The sequence below is a fragment of the Sorex araneus genome, chromosome 5, assembly GCF_027595985.1.
Source record: "Sorex araneus isolate mSorAra2 chromosome 5, mSorAra2.pri, whole genome shotgun sequence".
Lineage (NCBI taxonomy): Eukaryota > Metazoa > Chordata > Mammalia > Eulipotyphla > Soricidae > Sorex > Sorex araneus.
In genome coordinates this window covers 3,707,841-3,723,438 of record NC_073306.1, presented here as the reverse complement: position 1 = coordinate 3,723,438, position 15,598 = coordinate 3,707,841, and the positions used below count along the sequence as shown (strand labels likewise).

The following is a 15,598-nucleotide window of genomic DNA, read 5'->3' as shown; positions in this document are numbered from 1 at the left end:
TGTCTGGGTCACACCCGATAACGCTCAGGGGTTACTCCTGGCTCTGCACTCAGGAATCACTTCTGGCGGTGCTCAGGGGACCCTATGGGATGCCGGGGATCGAACCCGGGCTGGCCGCATGCCAGGCAAACACCCGCCCCACTGTGCTATTGCTCCAGCCCCACAGCAAATCATTCCTGTCTGCCCTGGGAAGCGTGTGTGCTGGGGAAGTGGGCCGGGAAGGCCCACGTGGTGGGGCGGGCACAGAGATGTGGCAACCAGGTCCCGGGGCAGGGTCACGCTCCACTGGCCAACTGCTGCGAGGTCAACTCTGACATCAGAGACGCGGTGAGTCCGCGCTCGGGGCGGGCTGGGCACTCGGGCTCCGTCCCAGGTCAGTGCGCAGAGGCCTGACTCACGGCACTGCCCAGTCCGGGCAGGACAGGAGTGCCACGGTGGGGGGCCCCGTGGGGCTGGCCCCCCCCAGGAACCAGCAGCCCCCGCCCCCCGTCCTAACACAGACCCCGGGCCCGACAGCCACAGTTTTGGGGACTCTCTGACCCATCCCAGGGTTGGGCCCCAACTCACGCACACGGTGCACGCACGCGGCACCAGGAGCCTCAGCGGAAGGAGCCGGTGCACTCCGCAGGGACCAGCCTTGGAATCACGTGCCCGGCCCCCCAAGAGACACGGCAGAGCTACCGCCACGAGCAACCCCAGCCTGGCTCTCCCTGGGACCCCGGCGAAAGACTAGCACAGCTGCCGGGGACCCGAGTGGCCAGCAGCTGTGGCCAGGACGTGGGTTCCGGGGGGGGTGCGGGGGGCGCTGTGTTTGTTTCCCTTTGTTTCGGGGCCGTAGCTGGCGGTGCTCAGGAATCACTCCTGGTGGGCTCCGGGCGATCAAACCCGGGCCGGCCGCACGCACGGCCAGCAGGCGCCCTCCCCGGTGGGCCGACCCGCCCTGCTCGGGTAAGGCTGCTACATCTCGGCTGCCAGAGGCCACGGAGAACTCTGGAGGGAGACCCCATCCAGAGCAAACCCCACAGCCGGGCAGGGAGACCCCATCCAGAGCAAACCCCACAGCCGGGCAGGGAGACCCCATCCAGAGCAAACCCCACAGCCGGGCAGGGCCCTGGCGCACGCACAGAGACAGACGCTCTCGCTGCAGTGCCCATTTCCCAGACGCTCTTCCCGCCCCACACCCGTCCTCCCTCCGCACACCCTCCCCACCAAGACCTTCTCCCTTCCTTCCTGCTTGAACCCGAGCCCTGTGTCTCTTGTGTTTATTACTCAGACACACGTAACCATCTATCCCTGACTCCGGTCTTATCTGTAGCATAGCACGGCCCCGCCCGCTCCAGCCCTGCACTGGCCCTTCCGACTCCTTCCAGCGGGTATAAACAGCTTAAATCACGCACACAAAAGTTTACCTACTAGCTCGGTCTCAAGGGCACATTTCAAAAACGAGATTATTTCCTGTAAGAATCTGTCTTCTGGGTCCTAAGCCATCACACAGCCGGGAGGGCATTCGCCTGGCATGCAGCCGACCCCCCACCTCCCATATGGCCCCCCAGCACCACCAGGAGTGATTCCCGAGTGCAGAGCCAGGAGGAACCCCTGAGCACTGCTGGTCGGGCCAAGACAGAACCTGTCTTCTGCACGCAGTTACACACTGGCGCCGAGAGCAAAGGCTCTTCACCCTAACACCCGGTCAGCAGTTAACTGGCCTCCAGGCCCATATGTCACACAGCACGAGATGGATTCTACCAACAAATCAAACTGCGGCGAGCCGGCAATCTTTGGAGGCTGCAGCAATGTCTCCATTTTTTGGCTGTTTCTATAGTTGGGAAACACACGCCTCTCTGTAGATACCAAACTTTCAGGGAACGTTTTAGCTGACTATCTGGGACAAGGCTGCGAGGAATCTGATTATGCAAATTCTATTTTCATTCCCTTCATCTGTTGTTTGATGCTGCTGTTTTCCTTCTGATGCGGTTTCCTGTCTACTATCGGATCCGGAAGGAACATTTTAAATGGCATCCTGAATAAACAGAAAATCCGAGAGTATTTTCTGAGAGTTATTTTCTGAACATGAAGACTCGGAATCTCTCACAAATCCACAAGAACTGCCTGAGGCTAGCTAGCATGGTTTCAGGAAATGACATCCCGAACCCACACAGAGAAGCCGCATCCGAGTCAATCACGGCAGGTACGACCCCCGACCCCAGTGGGAAACACCCCGACCTCTAGCAGGAGCCTCCACCCAAACACCACGCAGGTTTCTAAGACACTGTCCCTGTGGGGGCCGGAGTGATAGCACAGCGGGTAGGGCGTTTGCCTTGCACGCGGCCGACCCGGGTTCGATCCCCGGCATCCCATATGGTCCCCCAAGCACTGCCAAGAGCAATTCCTGAGTGCAAAGCCAGGAGTAACTCCTGAGCATCGCTGGGTGTGACCCAAAAAAAAAAAAAAAAAAAAAGCAAAAAAAAAAAAAAAAAAAGACACTGTCCCTGTGGCCAGGAAGAGCAGAGGCCTGGCGTGTGTGAAGTTCTGGGTTTGATCTTTGGCACCAAACAAGCAAAAAAAGAGGCGGGGCAGGGGCAGAGAGATGATACAGGTGCTGGCCTTGCATGCAGCCAGCCCAGGCCCCATCCCTGGTACCAGATGGTCCCCCAGCCCTCCAGGGGTGGAGCACAGAGCTGGGTGTGGCCCAAAAACAAAACAAGCAAAAAAAAAAAAAAAAAAAACCATCATATATCTGAAGTACACTGGATGAAATAAATCAGTTTCTGCTCTGGGCATCAGATGTGAACGGTGAGATATGACGTACACTGCATTTTCCCCAAGATTCGTTAAGCGTTTCCAATAAGCCCGTCTCTGGCCAGTAGTCCCCTAGCAACTGTATTAACATTTGTGCCTTAGTATTTCCAAGACAACCATTAGCAGATAGGATGAAATCCAGAGGGACAAAATCTCAGTTTAGGGGTCCACCTGGTAACAAGCATCCACAATAGGAACAGGGTAAAATACGGAGTATTGAAGGTATCATGAATTTTACATGTATTATATATTAAAATCTTACAGATAGGCCATAGCATAAAAAAAAAGACATGTTAGAGACAAGCTAAGTATACTTGACAAAAGATAAAAGCCACAAAAATAAGACCTTGTCTTATTCAGAACTAAGATCTATTCTAGGCCCACGTCTGTGAGTGCGACTAGCCCTTCCGGTCAGCTGCAGTCCGATGACCTTTTCCAGAGCGGGGACAGCTCGAGGGTTCTCAGGACTCGCATCCCTTCAGGGGGCTGAGGACCCCGGAAAGCCCACCCAAGGACTCTGGCACTTCTTGTTTGTTGGGGGCCACACCCAGCTGTGCTAGGGGCTTATTCCTGGCTCTACACTCAGGGGTCGCTCCTGGTGGGCTCCGGGGCCATCTAGGGCACTGGGGGTCCCCCCAGGTCAGACTGAGGCCCCCCGCCGTACCGTGGCTCCAGCAGCTCTTAGTGAGATGCAGTGCACAGCAGAAAAGCAAGGCCAGGAATCCTGGGCAACAAGCTTGCTGGGGGGGTTTGTTCTCACACCAACCCCATCCGGCCGTCGCGGTAAGTGTGCCTGATGCCAGTTTCCAGGGCTGTTCAATGAACAGAAGAAATGGGGCTAGATTTTAAGAGGAGGCGCCTGCCTTCTTTTCAGGAAAGTGAGCTGAGTTCCGGGGAAGGACGCCAGCTCAGCTGTCTCGGCGGGGCTCTGTCGCACCTGCCGGGCTCTGTCGCACCTGCCGGGGGCAGACAGGTCGGGGTCCCGGCTAACGCACTTCGGGGAAACAGCAGCAATAAAAACCCAGGCGCAGACGGCCAAGGCTGGGGCTGGAGGCCACATTCCTTGGACAGAGAGACCCTGAGCCCTCTATGGGAGGAAGAAACTGAGGCGCCACTCAAGGGAAGGGTGGGCCCTCGGGACAGGAGAAGCTGCAGAAGAGCCCAGAAGATTCCGAGATCACAGACAGTGCCAGGCTTTCCTGTGACAACGTCCAGACTTTTTAACGTGTGCAAAACTCCAGGAAAACCCCTTGGGGAGAATTATGTCAAGGCCGCCGCGGGCTCGCTCTTCAAGGCCCTCTTCCCGGCACGTACCTTGCCCGCCGGGCATTCCTCTGCTTACCTTTCCCACTCCGGGGAGACCTACGCTCCCTCTCCACCGCGCACTTCTCCCTTCCTCTCCCGCAAGGCTTTGTAAATAAAGTTCCAGAGAGAACTGCCCTGGAGAGCGTGCTTCATCACCGCAGTCTCCTGAAGCGCCTTCCTGCGAGGGCGAGGCGGCGGCCGGGGGGGCCTGCGCTGAGGTTAGGATCTGGGCCAGGCCTCTCCCCAGTGCTCAGGGCCGAGGTGAGTCGGAGAGAGACGCACTGTCCTCAGTTTACCTCCCACGCTCCCCACCTGATGAGCCACTGGCAACCAGCTTTGCAAGGCACACAGAGCTCCTTTAACGGTGCTCCCCCAGAGACCCAAGTACATGCAAATAATTGTTGGGAGAGATCTAGAAGCCAATTGATGGTGTTTGTGTGTGTGTGTGTCTGTCTGTCTCTCCTGGCTATGCAGCACTGCTGGGGCACCAGCAAACACTAGGACTTCCCACGCGGGCTAACAGGCCTGCCACGGGGCCGCCAGTCCTGCCCTGAGACTCCCCCCGCCCGCCACGCAGACAGAGCCAGTGAAGGGCGCGCGGGGATATTGCCCTGGACAGGGCCATCCATTACGCGGCCAGCCTGCGGGGCCACTCCACCCGCTGCACCGGCTCCGAAACGAAAACTGCCGGGGAGTAAGTCACATAAGGGATCATCCTTCTTGGCGTGACAAATGACTTGGGTGACTCGCGAGCTTGTTAAAAACTCCCCAGAACAACAAATGAACAAAGTCTAAGGGAGAACGCTCCCCGCTCCCCCGCCCCGGGTGCCTTTCAAAGAGCCTGTAAGGGGAGCGGCAGTTAGGGCTGAGGGAGAAATTCTTTCGGGGGATTCTTTCCATCTCAACCCACGTTGGGTTGGGGAAACAAAGGCACGGGCTGACCCCCAACCCCATCCCTGCAGGAGCGACAACACTTGCATACGCGTTACTTCCCGGCCACACAATGGTTCTGCGGCCCCAGCTGCAAGGAAAACACTCAGGCGGCGAGGAAATTCCATTTTAATTCCGCCGCATGCCCCACGCTGGTGACGACAAGCCCCGGGTCCCTGCAAGGAGCCTCCAGACATTTGGAAGACGTCACAGGGGCCCAAAGCCACTGCGGCGTCCCTGACACCCGGACGCTCGTCACTCCCGTTCCCTGTCGGCGGGGTGGGGAGCCGGGCCCCGTCCTCACCCCACGGCTGCCCCAGCCGCCTAAAAATAGGTGCGCGCGCTGCAAAGCATCAGGTGCGCGCTGATGCAAGGAAGCCGGGGTGCGCCTCCCCGTGACGCGGCGCCGGGGCTGTCAACACCCCCTCCCCCTGCTCCCCGCCGCGGCCCTCCGCCTCCCCAGGGTCCCCGATAGCGCCCCCGTGTCCCCGGGGCCCTTATTAGCGCCCCGGCCACCCAGGGCCTCCAGTAGCGCCCCCCATGTCTCCAGGGCCCCTCAATACGCCCCGCCCGGCCCCGCAGGGTCCCCAACAGCGCCCCCCTTGTTCCTCAGGGTCCTCAATAGCGTCCCCCGTGTTCCCGGGGCCCCCCAATAGCGCTCCCCGTGTCCCCAATAGCGCCCCAGTGTCCTCCAGGCCTCCGATAGCGCCCCCGTGTCCCCCAGGGCCTCCAACAGCGCGCCCCGAGCCCCCCAATAGCGCCCCCGTGCCCCCAGGGCCTCCGATAGCGCCCTCGTGTCTCCCAGGCCCCCCAACAGCCCGCCCGAGCCCCCCAATAACGCCCCCGTGTCCCCCCCCGGGCCCCCGGGAGCGCCCCCGGCTCCCCAGCAGCCCGGCCCTCCCTAGCCCGCTGCCCTGCGCGGCCCGACCGCCCCTTGCGGGGGGCCTTGGTGGCGAGCGGGCCCCGCGCGGCGCCGCGACCCCGACCCGCAGGGGCTCACCCGCCGGCGAAGAGGTGCAGCAGCGTGTTCTCCTTCTGCGGAGCGCTCGAAGCCATGGCCGCGCCGGTTCCGCGGCCCGCCGCCGCCGCCGCTGCGAGGGAGGCGCGCGGAGCCGCTCCGGCGGCGCCCCCTGCCCGCGACCCCCGCCCGGCCCGAGCGCCCGCCGCCCGGATCGCCCGCAGCGCGGAAGCCCGAGCCGGGCGCGCGGCCGTCACGTGGCGGGGCGGGGCCGCGCGCGGGGGTGTGGCCCGCACGCCGCCTCCCCATTGGCCGGCGGCCGGGGGCGGGGCCTGGCCGCCCGAGCGCGCGCCCGCATCGCGGCCTGGGGCCCGCGCGCAGCCCCGCGCCGGGCTTTTTACAGTTCCCGTTTTCTCGCCGTGCCGCCAGGTGCGCGAATCGCCGGTTAGGTGCCACGTCTCTCCGCCGAGGGAGGCCACGTGATCCAACCGAGCCTCAGCCTCCGGGGCACCCCTCGCCTTTGATGTCTTTGTAGTTGTTCTAGAAAGAGCCGGAGAGGGTGCAGCAGCCACGCGCCGCGGGGGCTCTCTCCGCTGGCCCCTCCCGGCCCGAGTCTGCGCTCCAGGCTGGCACATCTAAGCTGTCTCCCGTCTGCCCGCCCGTGGGGCCGCAGAGGATGCGGCCCTGCCTGGTTGGTGTCCTCTTACCCGGCTCCCGGCCGGCCGCGGGAGTTCCCACGTGACTCCCCTGAATGTCAGCACGCAGGTTTCTGCAGTTACTTTGTTGCCGTCACTGGCTTAAATTGTTCTCGCAGCTTCCAAAGAGCGGCGCCCCGGTTTCTGGGGTCCCTGCGTCTTGGGAATCGTAATGCAGGCCTAGGGCGTCCCTTTCCCTGCCAGGCTGCTCAGACACTTGTATTTCCTGTCCTGGTGGCGACACTGCCTGGTGCAGTCACCGCAGGCCAAGCCAGCAGTTGCCAGTGTCCTTGGTGGCGTCTCCGTCACCACCAAGCAGAATATACTAGCCCTTTGTTTTCAGACCTCAGAGCTGACCCAACGGCTGGAGCCCTGTGTGTAAACACGGATGGCTTAATGAGACGGGCTATCAGCGAGCCGGGTATTTGATTGCTGCACCCTTGAAAAACAACTCTTGCAAGAGGAATGCTCACTGGTGAATCCAGCCAGTGCCCTATATTAAAGCCATTTATTCCCAGGCCTGGAGAGGGGGGTGGGGGGAGGAAGAAAAGCAGAGAGGAAGGGGAAAGCTGAGTTTCTTCCAGCGTTCTGCATCTTCCAAATTCCTTCTGGAGTGGCCTGGGGATGGGTCTTGGTCTTAGCTGGAGGCTGGATGCAGCCCAGTAGACAGGAGGAAAGAGCGATGGTGCCCTTTAACCTGGAAACAACCGCTCCCTGCTTCAGCATGATTCCCACCCCGCATGCCACCCCGTGCCGTCCTGGGGACACAGCCTGTGTCTGTCCCCCAGGCTGTCAGCACAGGGCAGCTTGTCCACAGGAGTCCAGCGTGCAGGTAGCCCAGGACCGGCCTTTTCCACTGTGCCCTCAATGGAGGTGGTGGTGCTTGCCAGCCTGTTGTTTTTTTGCCCTTTCTCTGGACACACAGGATCGATTCGCCCAAGGTCACTGGCTCCTGAGTGACTGATGCAATGCTAGGTCGAGTCTCCTCGTGCCCTGGAACGTGACCTGGTCATCCCTCCCTCTGCAGGCTGGACTCCCGGCATCCTTGGGCACCAGTGGGGGACCCAGCCTCTCTCCTTGTTCCCCCAGGACACTGCTGCTTTGTCCTGCTTGTCCTGCCTTGTCTGTAGTGGCCCCAACACGCCTCCCCGGGTCTCTGGGGATGGGTAGGAGGAAGCAGATGAGGCCATTTTCGGGGCAAAGTCTGGACATGCCAGTCAAAATGTTGTCCTGCGGGGCCCGGAACATGTAGGGCACTTTGCCTTGCATATGACCAACCCCGGTTAGACCCCCGGCTCCCTGTATGGTCCCCTGGGCATCGCCAAGAGTCATTCCTGAGTGCAGAGTCAGGAGTAACCCCTGAGCAATCCCAGGTGTGAACCCGGGTTGGCTGTACGCAAGGCCGGTGCGCTCCCCGCTGAACTATCAGTCTGGGCCTGTGACAAACTGTTCAGAGAAGAAATCTCGAGGGCTTTTTTGTTCTAATCATAGACATAAGCAGATTAACAAGAGGTGCCAGGGATGCAACAGGGCACGCTCCTTGCTTGCTTGAGCCCCAGGTTTAAGTCCTGATGCTGCATGTTCCTCCCTCCTTCCCCCGCCCCTCACCCGCAGCCAGGAAGAGCTCAGAGCACTGTCAGGTGTGGCCCCTAAAGACAAAACAAAAAACTTAGCAAGAGAAAAACTTTTTTTTTTTTTTACTTTTTGGGTCACTCGGCAAAGCTCGGGTTACTCCTGGAATTACCCAGGAATTACTCCTGGTGGTGCTTTGGGAACTGTTTGGGATGCGGGGAATCAAACCCGGGTCGGCCGCCAGCAAGGCAAATGTCCTCTTCTCCAGCCCCATGAGGAAAACAAAGCTTTCAGGTTTAAGTCTCAGCCATATAATGATCAAACCCCCATCCCTTCACCAGTGCACCTGTTCCCCAACCAAGAACCCCAATATACCCCCTTCCCAACCCCACTCCCCGCACCTGAGTGGCCAATGATTTTCACTTTATACTCTCTATACTTTGGATACATTCAGTATTTCAACAGAGAACTGATTATTATTATTTGGAATTTCCCCCCAACAATCGAACCTGCTGAAAAGGCTTCATTTGATAGTTTGTTTTCCATTGCTGAGAATGAGGATTATAGGAGCTGTCGCAGCCACGCGGTTTTGGATTTCTGTTGTTTTAGCTCAGCTCACAGTCAAGATGCATTTCTATAAGTCTCTGGGTGCCAAAATGGGTTAGTAGACCTCCTGGATCATAGTCTCTAAGGAGCAGAGGGGCTGGACGTGTCGTGTGCGGCTGCTCCGGATCCTAGGAAAACATTTTTAAAAATTTTGTTGGCAGCCAGAGCAACAGTACCGCAGGGAGGGTGCTTATGTCGTACACTGCATTTTCCTAGGACCTTTTCCCTTCACCCTGTGTGATCCCCGGAGCCTGCCGGGAGTGATCCCTGAGTGCCAACAAAGAGTAAAGTCTTTAGCACTGCCGGGTGTGGCTCCCAAACAAATATTGTTGCACCTCTGGGAGCCCGCAAAGGTACCGGGCTCCAGAGCCGGCAGTCAGGGTCTGAAGCAGGGAGACGGGGGTGGGGCCCTCGGACCTCAGAGGGAGGAAGACAACTAACAGGAAGAAGGGAAGGCAAATATTTAGCCAAAGTGTTTGCCAGATAGAGATAAAGGGACACAAAGAGGAAATGGAACCAGGCCTTGCAAATTTCCCCCAGTCCACCTCTTGGGCCAAAGCTCTCCTGGGATCTCATGACAACTATGTTTGTTTTGAGGGGCGCACTGGCAATACCCAGGGGCTACTCCTGGCTCTGTGCTCAGGCATTGCTCCTGGCGGTGCTCGGGATTGAACTGGATAGCTGGGTCGCGGCAGTCGCCCTCCCTGCTGTACTGTCACTCCGGCCCCGTGGCTTGCTTCGTGCCCGAGAGGGAACCAAGGCGAGACAAAGACTTCGCAGGCCAGAGGTCTGACTTCAACCCCAGGAATGTCAGGATCCCCCCGGCACTCCCAAGAGTGAGTGACCCCAGGCACTGTGCCAGGAGAAGCCCCTGAGCACTGCAGGACGTGTGGCCGCAAATCCAAAGCCAAATCAATTAAAGAAAAGGGCCAGAGAGACAGTTCAGCAGGGAAGGCCTCGCACACGGCTGCCCCTGGTTTGATCCCACATACCCTGAGCACTTCTGCGAGTGATCCCTGAGCACAAAGCCTGGAGTAAGCCCTGAGCTCTGCTGGATGTGGTCCAACTCTTCCCCTTAAAAAATAAATTGGGTGGTGGGAGGGGTACTGGGAACAGTGGTGGAGGAGAACGGGCACTGTTGGAGGGATGTAATCGGTCACTGTGTGACTGAAATGCAAACATGAAAGTTTGTAACTGTACCTCACAGTGATTCACTAATAAAAAATTTTAAGTAAATAAATAAAAGGGGGTAGGGTGCCACGTAGCAGGTCAGTCTGTACCTGATGGTGACTTCAGGCTTCCTGATACCTCCAAATTGCTGCTGTGCTTCCAGCCAGACCCAACAACTTGGGACCAAGTTTCCCAAGAAATTAAACGGCCAAAAGTTAGGTATGTGGGAGTCACGGCCACAAACCACCTCCAGCTCAGCTATAGAAGCTCACTTATTGGCCTTGCTTCAGAGACCCATAAATAAGTCACTAAAGAAATCAAAAGAAGGCCGTGCAAGTGCACTCATGGCCATGATTCAGAGACTCACAAATGAAACTTGGAGGAGAGCAGCGTGTGGCAGAGATGTCTCCCCAGCCCGTGCCAGGCTGATTTCACGGGGGCACCTCGGAGGGAGGCACATGTGTCCCTCTGCCTGCCCCAAATGACTCCTGGCAGCCACAAACCTCCCGAACCCAATCGCTGCCACGCTCGTGGCCCACCTTCACAGGCTCGTCCCAAGCCCTCAATGCATAAAAATGAATCTGCCGAAAACTCCAGGTATGTGTGACTTGTGACTGAAAACTCCAGGCCTCACGGAGTTGGGAGTGGGCGACCTCCCCCATCTCCAGGCCTTTCCCGTTCCCTGGCAGTCACGCCATGAACTGCCTCTGGGAGCCATTCAAGCGCGTTAACCACCAAGACTCAGAGACTCACAAATGAATCTCTGAAGAGAGCAGCACACTGCAGAGATGCCTCCGGACCCCAAATATTTAAAAATTTTAGAATTCCAGGAGCCCGTGGCCACTTTCGCGGCTGCATGACACCTAATACTATTCATGGCAAGCAATACAAACTAAATTATTTAGCATCTGCCTGAGGGGCTGGCTGGGGTGGTGGTGGGAAGGTGCACTGGTGATGGGCTTGGTGTTGAAATTACTGTCTCACTGTAGTACTGTTGTCCTGTTATTCATCCATTTGCTTGAGTGGGCACCAGTAACATCTCCATTGTGAGACTTGTTGTTACTGTTTTTTGGCATATCAAATACATCACGGGTAGCTTGCCAGGCTCTGCTGTGCGGGCAGGATACTCTTGGTAGCTTGCCAGGCTCTCTGAGAGGGACGAAGGAATCGAACCCGGGTCGGCCGTGTGCAAGGCTAATGCCTAACCTGCTGTGCTATCGCTCCAGCCAGGTGTTGAAATATTGAATGTAAATAATTATTGTGAACAACTTTATTAAAAACTTCAAAAATTAAAAAACATTAATGCAGAGTTCATGCCTAGTTCAATCAGCTTAATCAGTGGCTGAATAAATAGCAGTGCTCCTACATTAAAAAAAAAAAAAAGAGGCTCTCTCCGCCCTGGGAGAAGCCCGCATTCTACCTTGAGCACGTTACTCGGTCTCTCTCCCTCGCCACTCTCTCCCACTTTCTCCTCTTTCCCTTCAAAGATCCTCCAAATAAAATCTGTTTTACTTCCAAAAAAAAAAAAAGAGAGAAAGAATAAATAAATGACTTAGGGAGGCGCGCATATGCTGCCTGAGCCCATGTGCTGCTTGTGCCCATGTGGCCGAGCACATGTGTTGCCCGAGCACATGTGTCACCCGCATCTCCTCTCTTGAGATGTGTACTTTCTTGCTTTCCTACTTTTGTGTCTAAAGCTCGATAATGTGTAGGGGCTTCCTCCACCCCTGGAGAAGCCCGCGTTCTCTCTCGAGCGCATTATTCTTACTATTCTCTCTCCCACTTATCCCTTCCTCCCTCCCTCAGAAACCTCTGAATAAAATCTATTTACTTCAAAAAAAAAAATGACTTAGGGAGTTAAAGGGGAGATGAAAAAAAGAGGCAAGGGGTCAGAGATAGCTGGAAAACATTGGTGTTGGATAACATTGGATTGTCCTTGCTCCTCCCACAGGGGGCTTAGGTTTATAGAGTTACTCCTACAACAGTGCTCCCGAGGCACACCCAATACCATCAAGCACTAATAATCCTATATTGCTTTTCTCTTTCCTTTATGTCATTTGCATGGTTTAGCAATGTCCTTTTTGTATAGACACAGGAAGACAGTTCATGCTATGCTTTGTAACATGGGAGTTAATTGACTCCAAAATAATATTTACTCCTGGGCATCCGTATTTACTTGACTAAGCCTCAGTTGCACTTAATTCCTAGCACTCCAAAAACAGGATCCTGATGAAGGAACTGGGTGGACCCACGGCAAGCTGTAAGCTCCCCTGGCTTTGAAAGGGCACAAGCTAAGCACCATAAGTATAAGTTAAGAGCAGGGTCATGGGACAAACTCTGTCATGACCCAAAAAAGAAGTGACTGAATAAGGACCTTGATGGGGTTGGGGAAGACTAACCTGGCCTGAGGACTGTGGTCTGGGATGTCCCCAGGAAGAGCCAACCTTTTTGTTTTTTTATTTGTTTTTTACTTTTTGGGTCACACCCGGCAATGCTCAGGGGTTCCTCCTGGCTCTGCACTCAGGAATCACTCCTGGCAGTGCTCAGGGGACCATGTGGGATGCTGGGAATTGAACCCGGGTCGGCCACGTGCAAGGCAAACGCCCTACCCACTGTGCTATTGGAAGAGCCTACCTTTAAGCTTAATATGTCTCTTACTGCGTTCATACAAAGTGACGTTGCTAGAATTATAGCACAGCAGGTAGGGCATTTGCCTCGCACGTGGCCGACCCAGGTTCGATTCTTCCGCCCCTCTCAGAGAGCCCAGCAAGCTACCAAGAGTATCCTGTCTGCACGGCGGAGCCTGGCAAGCTCCCCGTGGCGTATTTGAGATGCCAAAAACAGTAATAAGTCTTACAGTGGAGACGTTACTGGTGCCCGTTCGAGGAAATCGATGGACAACGGGACGACAGTGCAGTGCAGTGCTATGTATTATAAGAAGTAAATTCGGGGCTAGAGTGATAGCACAGCGGGTAGGGCATTTGCCTTGCACGCGGCCGACCCGGGTTCGATTCCCAGCATCTCATATGGTCCCCCAGCACCTCCAGGAGTAATTCCTGAGTGTAGAGCCAGGAGTAACCTCTGTACATCGCTGGGTGTAACCCAAAAAGAAAATAAATAAATAAATAAATAAAAGAAAATGGCTTAAAAAAAAAAAAGTAAATTCACTGTGACTGTTTAAATGGATCACTCGCTGAGGACAGGAGGAAGCAATGCTCCCTGGGTAGAATCCCGCCCTGAGCCCCTGAGCGGGTCTCCTCAGATGGGATTCTTGTCCTTGAGTTAATCCCCTAGAACTTCCCCTAAGGGGTGGCTTTCCCTCTGTTTGTTGCCATGAGAATGTTCAGCCCCACCCGTGTGTACCCCACCCTGCGTGACTGCTGTATAACTGTGCTGTCAGGGGAGAGAGGGGCCCGGAGACTGACGAGAGGAGGAAGGACATAGTGAAGGAGAGGACTCAGGTCTACGGGGACCAGGATGAGGGAACCAAACACTCGTGTTCCCTGTGGGCCACCGCAATTTTTCCTTTTGAAACTGAGAGCTGGCAGGCTTGAGGACCATCCGGGGTGCCAGCAGCAAAGGAGACAGCCTGAGGAAAGAGTGCTCCCACCCTGCCCACCAGTGCTCGGGGGTCAGGACGGGTGACGTCTACTCTGAGCACCCACACTGCATGGACGCTCCCGTCCCGCCAGCCCCATGGGGCCACTTGTCTGCGGCGTGGGGATGAGCCCTGCCCCCAGATTCCTCCCTCGGGCTGGGGCAGAACTGCTCATGCGGGAGATGGACGGGGGTCTCGGGAGATGGACGGGGGTCTCGGGAGATGGAAGGGGGTCTCGGGAGATGGAAGGGGGTCTCGGGAGATGGAAGGGGGTCTCGGGAGATGGAAGGGGGTCTCGGGAGATGGAAGGGGGTCTCGGGAGATGGAAGGGGGTCTCACCTCGGCACAGGCGCCCCCCGCGATAAAAGAACTCAGAGGAGTCAGATACTGAAGCTAGGTGGTTTTTATGGGATGGAACTCACCGGAAGGGAGGTAAGTGTGAAAGAGAACAGGGGCAGAAAACGAAACAAACCCCAAACCCAAGCAGACAACAGAGAGAGAAAGGGAGAGAGGGAGGGAAGGAGAGGGAGAGAGGAAGAGGACAAAGAGGGAGGAATGGAGGGAGGGAGAGAGGGGGGGAGATGGGGGAGAGAGAGGAAAGGGGAGAGGGGGAGGTAGAAGGGGAGAGAGAGAGGGGAGAGAGGGGGAGGAAGGAGGAAGGGGGAGAGACAGAGGGAGGGAGGGAGGGAGAGAGAGAGAACACGCTCTCAGGGCTTCTCCAGAGTGTGTGGAGGGGGAACAAAAAGCAAAGAAACATCAAGGCAAGCAAGGTGAGGTCCCCAGAGCGCTGCCAGGAGTAAGCCCGGGGCAAGGCCAGGTGTGTGGTCCCCTCCCCCTCCCCCTCAAAGAGATTCTGCAGCCCAGAAGTAGCCCTCGGGCATCAAGATGACAGTACTCTGAAGTACAAAGGGGCAGAGGCACAGCCCCACCCAGAGAGGTAGCGCTGCAGGGCCCGGCTCAGGAAGAGACCAGCCCGGACTGGACACGCCTCTCCCATGAGCATCTCCTCCGGGATGAGCTTTTTTTTCATTTTGTTTTCTGTTACTTCTGTTTGGGGTCACACCCAGCGATGCTCAGGCTACTCCTGGCTCTGCACTCAGGAATTACTCCATGAGGGGGCCCTATGGGATGCCCCGGGATTGAACCTAGGTCCTGGGTGGGCCTGTGCTCCAGGCCCTGGGATTAGCTTTTGTTTATGCAAACTTGGGGGGGGGGGTGGTGGCAGAGGGGGAGCCTTTGGGGGAATCGTCTAGAAGCTCCTGCTAACAGCCTTGGGTCTCGCCCTCCAGCCCTGCTCTCCCGTGAACCCCACTTGCTCGCTCCTAAGTCTCTTCGCTCCCTTGCATCTTCCACTCTGGAGGACCCATGAGCTTTCTTGAACACGCATTCCTCAGTTTCTCTCCCTTCACATCTTTCTTTTTTTTATTTTATTTTATTTTTTTTGCTTTTTGGGTCGCACCTGGTGATGCACAGGGGTTACTCCTGGCTGTGCACTCAGGAACCACCTCTGGCAGTGCTCAGGGGACCATATGGGATGCTGGGATTCAAACCCAGGTCGGCCACGTGCAAGGCAAACGCCCTCCCCACTGTGCTATCACTCCAGCCCCTCCCTTCACATCTTTCTAAACGGGTCTCATGCAATGAAAACGATCTGGCTCCACTATTTCATCTCCCGGAATTCTTTTCCGTGCGGGGGAGGCTTCAGACCCCGAGGCCTGTGCGGACACTCGGGCTGCCTTTCCTTCCTGCAGAGAGGAACTCCTCTCCGCAGCCCGAGTCCACGGCTCGCCGGGAGACGGGTGGGATGTGGGGGGTCAGCCCCCACCGTGCAGAACAAGTGGACTTCAAGCATATCTTTCGGGGCCCCCCCCCAGCGATGCTCAGTGGCCACTCCTGGTTCTAAGCTCCAGGCGCCGTTTGGGATGCTGGGGGTTGAGCCCAGGTCGGCCGTGTGCCAGGGGAGCC

The 15,598-nt window shown here is 56.9% G+C and overlaps 1 protein-coding gene across 1 annotated transcript in view; it reads right to left on the bottom strand.

Annotated features, from left to right (window-relative positions):
• SLC25A33 (solute carrier family 25 member 33) overlaps positions 1-6,214 on the bottom strand; it is a 29,684-nt gene extending 23,470 nt beyond the window's left edge. The window contains exon 1 of the mRNA XM_004607060.2: positions 6,035-6,214. Within this exon, the coding sequence (XP_004607117.1) occupies positions 6,035-6,090 (56 nt within the window). The 5' untranslated portion in view covers positions 6,091-6,214. The remainder of the gene's footprint in view (positions 1-6,034) is intronic.
• Positions 6,215-15,598: the final 9,384 nt, after the last annotated feature.